Raw genomic sequence first — 9352 nt, 5'->3', positions numbered from 1 at the left:
ATTAATCAAATCAAATCAAATTGATTTATAAAGCCTTTTTTACATCAACAGATGTCACAACCCCAACCTAAAACCCCAAACAGCAAGCAATGCAGATGTAGAAGCACTGTGGCTAGGAACAACTCCCTAGAAAGGCAGGAAGAAACCTAGAGAGGAACCAGGCTCTGAGGGGTGACCAGTCCTCTTCTGGCTGTGTTGGGTGGAGATTATAAGAGTACCTGATCGTTCTTCAAGATCTTCAAACGTTCATACTGTAGATGACCAGCAGGGTCAAATAATTATCACAGTTATTGTAAAGGGTGCAACAGGTCAGCACCTCAGGAGTAAATGTCAGTTGGCTTTTCATAGGTTGAGACAGCAGGTGCAGTAGTGTGAGAGGGAGGGGGGGTTGAAAACAGCAGGTCTGGGACAAGGTAGCACGTCCGGTGAACAGGTCAGGGTGCCATAGCCACATGCAAAACAGCAGAAACTGTATCAGCAGCACGGCCAGGTGGACTGGGGGACTGGGGACAGCCAGGAGTCATCAGGCCATGTAGTCCTGAGGCATGGTCCTAGGGTTCAGGTCCTCCTCCTCTAAGAGAGAGATTAGAGGGAGCATTCTTAAGTTCCCACAGTACACCAGATAGGACAGACTTAGCCTAGCGTCCCGGCACATAGAATATTGCAGCATAGACACTGGAGGCCGAGACAGGGGGGGCCAGGGGACACTGTGGCCCTGTCTGACAATACCCCAGGATAACCCCACCCACTTTGCCAAAGCACTGTCCCGACACCACCAGAGGGATGTCAACAGACCACCAACTTACTACCCTGAGACAAGGTTGAGTATAGCCCACAAAGATCTCCACTACACGAGCCTGAAGGGGCGCAAAACTGGATAGTAAGATCATGTCAGTGACTCAGCCCACTCAAGTCGAGTACAGCGAAAAAAGCATGGCACTATGTGACGCACCCCTCCTAGGGACGGCATGGAAGAGCACCAGTAAGCCAGTGACTCAGCCCCCGCAATAAGGTCAGAGGCAAAGAACCCCAGTGGAGAGAGGGGAGCCGGCCAGGCAGAGACAACAAGGGCAGTTCGTCACTCCAGTGCGGGGAGGACGGCTCATAATAATGGCTGGAACGGAGTGAATGGCATCAATTACATGGATACCAGTCCACTGCAGCTATTACTACAAGCCCATCCTCCCCAATTAAGGTGCCACCAACCTCCTGTGACGTGTATGTACAGCAGGACCAAATCGGAGAGATACTGTAGGTAGGTGCAAGTCCATGTAATGCTTTGTAGGTTGTAATACCTTGAAATCAGCCCTAGCCTTAACAGGAAGCCAGTGTAGAGAGGCTAGCACTGGAGTAATATGATACATGTTTTTGGTTCTTGTCAAGGTTCTAGCAGCAGTATTAGCTCTAACTGAAGTTGATTTAGTGCTTCATCCGGGTAGAAGGAGAGTAGAGCATTGCAGTAGCCTAATCTAGAAGTGTCAAAAGCATGGATTAGCTTTTCTGCCAAATGTTTTGAGAAAAATACATCTGATTTTTGCAATGTTACGGAGATGTAAATAATGAGTCTTTTGACCAACCAGATCAGCTCTTTTTCCAATAATTGGGCAAAAGGTCAGAATTGGTCTGCTTGAGACTGCTCCTTTCCTCAGACACTGCCAGAGTCAGTTTCCTCAGTCTGCTGTCTGGTTAGTGTGTAAACACACGGACAGGACAGGCAGTCTGCCATTCCCTCCGTGCAGAGAATAGAGAACTTTAGAAAAACGTGTCGGACGAGCTGGGAGTCTGCTGCTGGTGTTGTGGCTAAAAAGTGAGACAGACTACACTTTAGGCTTAGAGACTGGGTGGTCTGACAAAGCATGGACCTGGACCACACACAATCCAATGAGTGGAATTTCAGTGGTCTGACTGCTGTTGTTGAACTGAAAGTGTTAACACGTAACTGCTGTGAAAAAAAAACATTTTAGTGGTGGAAGTCATATGTTAAAGTTTGGGACAACATTGGGGTATGATGAGGGGAGCAGTTCTGTAGGGTAAGCTACCTTTTCAAGCTCAGCTGGAACAACACACTGAAAGAGTGGAGCAAAGAAAGGAAGGAAGGCATCATGTTTTATATAAAAAATATAATATTTTATTCCAAACTACAAAAGTGAAAACATGTAACTTCTTTGTCACACTTCTCAATAAAATAGTACCAAAACTGTCACAGGAACAGTCAAACCCAGAAAATAAGCTATCAATAAACATATTGAAGCAAGAGAAAAAACAAAAAACACAAGTTTTTTAACTTTAAATTAACTTCAAAGACTGTACAACAATATGTACAACATTTACAGCATCAATAATATCTAAAAAAGGAATGAAGCTACAAATCCTCCAGTCTTTTTTTGACAAAATACAGATTCCTTCCTAGCAACCTGAATCAGTCAGTCAAAGTCAAACACCTCTTTTCTCAGTGCTGTGGCAAACCCTCAAAGCATGCACACTACGCTCCTTGTCTGGGAGGACGGCTGTTTTTCAGCATGGGATAAACCATGACCTGTCATTAACACTGCAACAGTTAGGCTCTGCAAACAGTGAACTATACACAAGGGCACATTCAACTAGCACTCTGGTGCTGTAGCACTCTGGTGGGTAAAGGATTTAAGTGTCTCTACTGGGGTTAAAAGTTTTCACCCTTCGTTACTGCAAGTGCTCCGAGGTTGGAAACGGCCCAGTTAGTTGGATCCCCACCTCAGTTTAGGGAGAGGGGAACATGGCATCAGCCAATTTGTGACAACAACATAGGTTGTCACATAGTCGAACTATAGTGCAGTATTTTTCTTGGGGCCGCAGAGCAGCCCCCATGTCTTTATGGAAAGTGGCCCTAAACATCCATCAATATACTCATACAGGTTTCATACAATATACGCATATAGGTTTCTGTCCTTGTACAAAATACAAAATTGTAAAATTAGAAAATAACAAACCAAAAGAAAAACAAATATTGTGCTGCGAGATGAGATGGATATCTGTTGGATTCAAGTTAAGAGTCATTGGTTGTTTTTGCTCTTTAGTGATGTAATTATTTACGCCATGTCTCCCAGCATCTTCTTGTAGTACATGGACTCGAAGATGTCGTTCTCGCCGGGGCAGTTGTAGTGGCACGCACAGGTCTTGATGAACATCATCTGCTTCTTCATGACCTGGCCGTCAGGGCACTTGAACTCCATGGGCAGGGTGGTGGTTCTGTGGGGGGTGCAGCAACGACCATCGGTGCACACTCCGCAGAACTTGGGGCGGTAGGACTTGGTGGTGGTGCAGCCAGAGATCTCAAACTTCATGGGCTTGGACACTCTTGGTGTGCGGATGCATTTCTTTCCCTTCTGTAAGAGCAAAGCAAATCAAAACACAAACATTAGTGAACATTCCTTCATTCTTGATTTGAGGAAGTATTTATATTGTAGTGAATGGGTAGGCTGGTTTGGGTAGTGGTTGAAGGATGTCTTTACCCTAATGCTTTGCTCCATGTGGGACTCGCAGGGCCTGACCATACACAGACGGGACTGTTTCTCCAGGCGGCACTCGCGGTTGTCATTGGTGACTCTGGTAGAGATGCCCAGGCCGCAGGTCTTAGAGCAGGCGCTCCACTCAGTGGTCTGGACCAGGCAGTTCTCCCTCATCATGGAGGGGTCAGGCCCGTAGGTCTCCTCCTCTCTGTAAGCTGCAGGCCGAGAAGGGGAAGTGACGTTAGAATCTTTATCCCCACACTCAAAAGCTGACCAGATTACATCACTACAATGTAACTGTATGTCCAAGTGTCTAAGACTGAGACTCACCAGCGAGAACAGAGCCCACAAAGCTGTTTGTGTGTTGGGGGGCATCACACACCCACTCCTCACAGCACTTCCCGGGCACTTTGACGCGGCGGGGCATGGGGCAGTCAGGGCTGGGTAGGCGGATGTCCATGCTGCACAGGGGCACACAGCCCACGGCACCATCCAGGCACGTGCACTGGTATTTACAGCTGCTCTGAAAGGACTCTCCACTCCTGTACACCATCCCTCCGATCACACAGGTGGCGCCACCCTTAGCTGTGGGAGGCGGAGGATGAGAAGAGAACGTCACATCTCCAGTCACACAAACATTAGCAGAGGGAAGAAAAAATCTATGAGTCAATGTACTATAACTACAAAGAAGCCTGTTGAGAGGGACTCACCTGTACAGACTCCTATGCGGCGGTTGATGGGGGAGCCAAATTCACAGAAGAGTCCTTTGTGGGGGTCGCACACGTCCCTCTCTGTGCAGAACTCGCCCATCTGTTTGGCACACACCCTGCAGCAGCTGCAGGCATCGGGTACCAGGCTCACACCAGGAGGGCACTGGGGGGGCACATCGGGGCAACTACACTGCCCACTGCACTCCTGAGCCACAGCCTGAGGGGCAAAGAGATAGGAGCTCTGTTAGACCCTGATCACAATGTCACAACTACTAACATTACAGTACATCAACCCCAAGAGCTACAGCATATAAAGCCTTATATAACTGTGTTAACAATATATATATTTACATTTCAACTGCTGTAGTAATGAACTAGACATGCTGATACCTCATTGCGGTCTGTCTGGTACATGGTGCATTGACACAGCAATACAGTTCCCATATAATTTGAGTCTCAGTAAAAGGGTCTTACCAGGTAAGAGAGAGTGAGGCAGAAGAAGGAAATCAGTCTCATGTTCATTCCAGCAGACATTTTGCTTTTCTTTGTTTTTCTCTGAGTATCTTAGACAAAAATAAGTCTTCAGGTTCTGCAAAAGTCTTCCTTAGTCTCTTGCGAGTAGTCAGGGAGTTTGTTGTCGGATAGAATAGATCTTGTTAGAAATGTCTTGTTCTGGTTATTTTCTCTGTTGAGTTCTCATAGTTCTCTTGGTCAAAGCTAGAGTTTAGCTTGAGTAGTATATCTGTTGCTGCTCTTGTTGCTCTCTCTTGGAGGAGGAGTTCTGTGTCTGAAGCTAGGAGCTCTCCCTGCATTTATACACCCAGGGCTGCCGTGACGTGCCAATGGCTGAATGGAGTCCTGGACAAACATGGACATTCTTGGCATTCTTTCCTAGTTTCCTGCCCCCTCTCTCTAGACCCCCCCCCATCCAGCATTCCTCCGGTCTGAAATCAAAGTGCTGTCACATATCAAAATAAAAGTGCAGTCTTGGCACTATCCCTAAACTTTCCTTTTTATGTGTAATCGGCGGTTGTGCTCTATCCCACAGAGAGACTGTAAACCTCCCCTGTTATTGGGAATAGCTGCCTAGCTGCCTTGCTGTTCTCCTAGCTCATCACACATGGATTCTTCACTAGTGACTACAAATACTTTCAATACCTATTCTTACAGGTGTATTTTATTGTGAAACAATGGGCTGTAGTGTAGTTCATGGCTGGATTTAGTCACTGTTACAAAACGGTACCATTATAAAACCCCTGTACATCTTCAGGGGTGTTTTTTGTTTGAAAGAAAACAACAGATTTATGACATTTTTTATTTAACCTTTATATATACACTGAGTATACCAAACATTACTAACGCCTTCTTAATATTGCGTTTCACTCCCCCCCTCCCCATTATCCCTCAGAACAGCCTCAATTCATCGGGGCATGGACTATACAAAGTGTCGAAAGCGTTCCACAGGGATGCTGGCCCATGTTGACTCCAATGCTTCCCACGGTTGTGTCAAGTTGTCTGGATGTCCTTTGGGTGGTGGGCCATTCTTGATACACACAGGAAGCTGTTGAGTGTGAAAAACCCATCAGCGTTGCAGTTCTTGACACCAACCGGTGCGCCTGGCACCTACTATAATACCCCATTCAAAGGCACTTAAATATTTTGTCTTGCCCATTCACCCTCTGAATGGCACACGTACACAATCCATGTCTCAATTGTCTCAAGGCTTAAAAACCCTTCTTTAACCTGTCTCACCCCCTTCATCTACACTGATTGAAGTGGATTTAACAAGTGACATCAATAAGGGATCATAGCTTTCACCTGGATTCACCTGGATTCACTATGTCATGGAAAGAACAGGTGTCCTTAATGTTTTGTTTTGTATACTCAGTGTATATTTTATTAGATTATGCAATATCCTTCACAAGTGTAATAAGTCAGGGGTATTGGCATTTAATCAACCAAGTCCTTAAATGGGGGTTTGTATAAACCGTCTAGTTTACAGACTCTTTCTCAGAAGTCCTAGTCTTTGGTTTCAATCATATACTTTTTTATAGCCATGTGCTTTCACCTTAATAAGAAAGCTTATTTTGCTCCATCAGGCTCTAGACACTGAGCAGACTTGAGGATTGCAGGAAAGCGGCTAGACTCTGGGGTTTGTATATTTTTGATAAAAGGATCACACAAGCCCCAGACTCTCCACCTCAGTCTTATGAAAGGCAGCCCTGCTCCTCACCAGCCACCGAATCGGAAATGAAAAACTCCCAGAGAGAACTTGGAGCTGGAAGAATGCGCGGCTGCGCCAGCCGACATACTATTACTACATGCACACACCGACTGGGAGGAAGCGTGGCCTTATATGGGAATCTTCACTAGCAGCTTGTCTTTCCCTTTTTTCCCAACGTGCTCTGAGCACACAGTACTGTAGGAGCTCCTCAGGGGCTGTACTGTCTGAAAAAGTTCTCTCTGGACAGTGTGTGGCATGGTAATGTTCCCTGTCTGTCAACACAGATTAATTCGTGGCCAAGCAGAGGCTGCCAGTTCCTTAACCCTGTCGTTTCAAAATTGTAGCAGTTTATCGCGTATTTGACTTTGTGCTCGATTTCCTGAACCAATAACAGTGTGGTGTGGCTTTCCATTGCAGTATTGGGTGTCTGGATGAACTGAACTCCCCTCCGCAGGGCAGTGTTCAATAAACCACTCTGTGTGAGGTAAAACTTCGCAGTGTATTAGCATCAGATTCCCTGTCTTAGGCTGTTGTCCTGGAGCGCTCCATTAGTGCTCTCTCTCTCTCTGTCCCCCCCCACACCTCTCTCTCTCTCTCTGTCCCTTTCTCCCCCCCACCTCTCTCTCTCTGTTTCCCCCGCTCTCTCCCCTTCCCCCCTCAGCCAGCGCTTTTTCCCTACGACATTCCTCACTCAATGGCACATAGGTAAATACTTTCAGGTCTGTTAACCTTTAATGTAATTCTCTCTGGTTTTCCATGGTGGCTAAAAGGGGTCTGAAACTCTAGCTTAGAGTATTCCAAATTCAACATTCCACATTGGGTGCAGACAATAGCACAGCTATTTTCCCCTTTAGTGTCTGTACCCCCTTGAGGACTTAGAGATTCCACTGACCGTGAGTCCAATTTGGAATAAGTGACAGGGTGCTAATGTTGGAGTGACAGGCAGCAGTTAGCTAGGGTCTGTGTCAAGAGCTGGTGACGTAATGGAAAGGATTCCACATTCTGTGTAAATAAAGTAGCCAGCAGATATGTACTGTGGGATGTGACAGACCTAACCATGTTACTAACTGTCCCATGACCTGTACGGAGGAGGGTGTTGTGGTTATGTTGTTCCCATTAGCAAAAAATACAAACAGATATAAACTTTCTGCCAAGGAGTAATTGTCTGCGCAGTGTGATTCCAATTATCTCCATGTCCACTACCAATGTGCGTCCCAAATGGCACTACTTTTGACCAGATCGCTGCTGGTCCTGGTCAGTAGTAGTGCACTATATAGGGAATAGGGCATCATTTGGGACATAGGCCTTTTCTGTTTGAAGTTTACGTAACTGTGTTCAAAGTGTTCTCTCTGAGGTATTCCATCCACAATGCCTTCTGAAAGTATTCATACCCCTTGACTTTTTCCACGTTTTGTTATGTTATAGCCTTATTCAAAAATGTCTGATTTTTTTTTACCTCCTCATCAATCTACACACAATACCCCATAATGACAAAGCAAAAACTGTTTTTTAGAAATTCTTGCAAAAAACTGAAATTTACATGAGTACTCAGACCATTTACTCAGTACTTTGTTGAATCACCTTTGTCAGCGATTACAGCAGTAAGTCTTCTTGGGTATGGCGCTACAAGCTTGGCACACCTGTATTTGGGGAGTTTCTCCCATTCTTCTCTGCAGATCCACTCCAGCTCTGTCAGATTGGATGGGGAGCGTTGCTGCACAGCTATTTTCAGGTCTCTCCAGAGATGTTCGATCAGGTTCAAGTCCGGGCTTTGGCCGGACCACTCGAAGACATTCAGAGACTTGTCCCGAAGCCACTCCTGCATTGTCTTGGCTGTGTGCTTAGGGTCGTCCTGTTGGAAGGTGAAGCTTCGCCCCAGTCTGAGGTCCTGAGGAATCTGGAGCAGGTTTTCATCATGGATCTCTCTGTAGTTTGCTCCTTCCATCTTTGCCTTAATCCTGACTAGTCTCCCAGTCCCTGCCGCTGAAAAACACCCCCACAGCATGATGCTGCCACCACCATGCTTCACCGTAGGGATGGTGCCAGGTTTCATCCAGACATGACTCTTGGCATTCAGGCCAAAGAGTTAAATCTCGGTTTCATCAGACCAGAGAATTTTCTTTCTCATAGTCTGAGAGTCTTTAGGTTCCTTTTGGCAAACTCAAAGCGGGCTATCATGTGCCATTTACTGAGGAGTGGCTTCCGTCTGGCCACTCTACCATAAAGGCCTGATTGGTGGAGTGCTGGCAGAGATGGTTGTCCTTCTGGAAGGGTCTCCCATCTCCACAGTGGAACTCTAGAGCTCTGTCAGAGTGACCATTGGGTTCTTGGTCAGCTCCCTGACTAAGCCCCTTCTCCCCCGATTGCTCAGTTTGGCCAGGCGGCCAGCTCTAGGAAGAGTCTTGGTGGTTCCAAACTTATTCCATTTATGAATGATGGAGGCCACTGTGTTGTTGGGGACCTTCAATGCTGCAGAAATGTTTTGGTACCCTTCCCCAGATCTGTGCCTCGAAACAATCCTGTCTCGGAGCTCTATGGACAATGTCTTCAACCTCATAGCTTGGTTTATGCTCTGACATGCACTGTCAACTGTGGGACCTTATATAGACAGGTGTGTGCCATTCCAAATCAAGTTCACTCAATTGAATTTACCACAGGTGGACTTCAATCAAGTTGTAGAAACATCTCAAGGATGATCAATGGAAACAAGATGCACCTGAGCTTAATTTCGAGTCTCATAGCAAAGGGTCTGAATACTTACGTAAATAAGGTATTTATGTTTTTAATTATTTAATACATTTGCAAAAATGTCAAAAAAACTGTTTTCGGCTTAGTTATTATGGCGTATTGTGTGAAGATTGCTGAGGATTTTTTTTATTTAATCCATAAGGCTGTAACGTAACAAAATGTGGAAAAAGTCAAGGAGTCAGAAT

The 9352-nt window shown here is 45.8% G+C and overlaps 1 protein-coding gene across 1 annotated transcript; it reads right to left on the bottom strand.

The window, feature by feature from the left end:
- Positions 1-2105: 2105 nt before the first annotated feature.
- LOC115174880 (CCN family member 2-like) lies at positions 2106-4998 on the bottom strand. Its single transcript, XM_029733872.1, has 5 exons — positions 4670-4998; positions 4196-4412; positions 3816-4070; positions 3489-3700; positions 2106-3362 (listed from the first exon to the last, which is right to left on the bottom strand). Exons 1-5 carry the CDS (start codon positions 4727-4729, stop codon positions 3066-3068), a joined length of 1041 nt encoding a protein of 346 aa, XP_029589732.1. The 5' UTR covers positions 4730-4998; the 3' UTR covers positions 2106-3065.
- Between the last annotated feature and the right edge of the window lie 4354 nt (positions 4999-9352).

The sequence above is a fragment of the Salmo trutta genome, chromosome 35 (genome assembly GCF_901001165.1).
Source record: "Salmo trutta chromosome 35, fSalTru1.1, whole genome shotgun sequence".
NCBI lineage: Eukaryota > Metazoa > Chordata > Actinopteri > Salmoniformes > Salmonidae > Salmo > Salmo trutta.
Note: the sequence above shows the minus strand (reverse complement) of the source record. Positions and strands in the feature narration are given on the sequence as shown.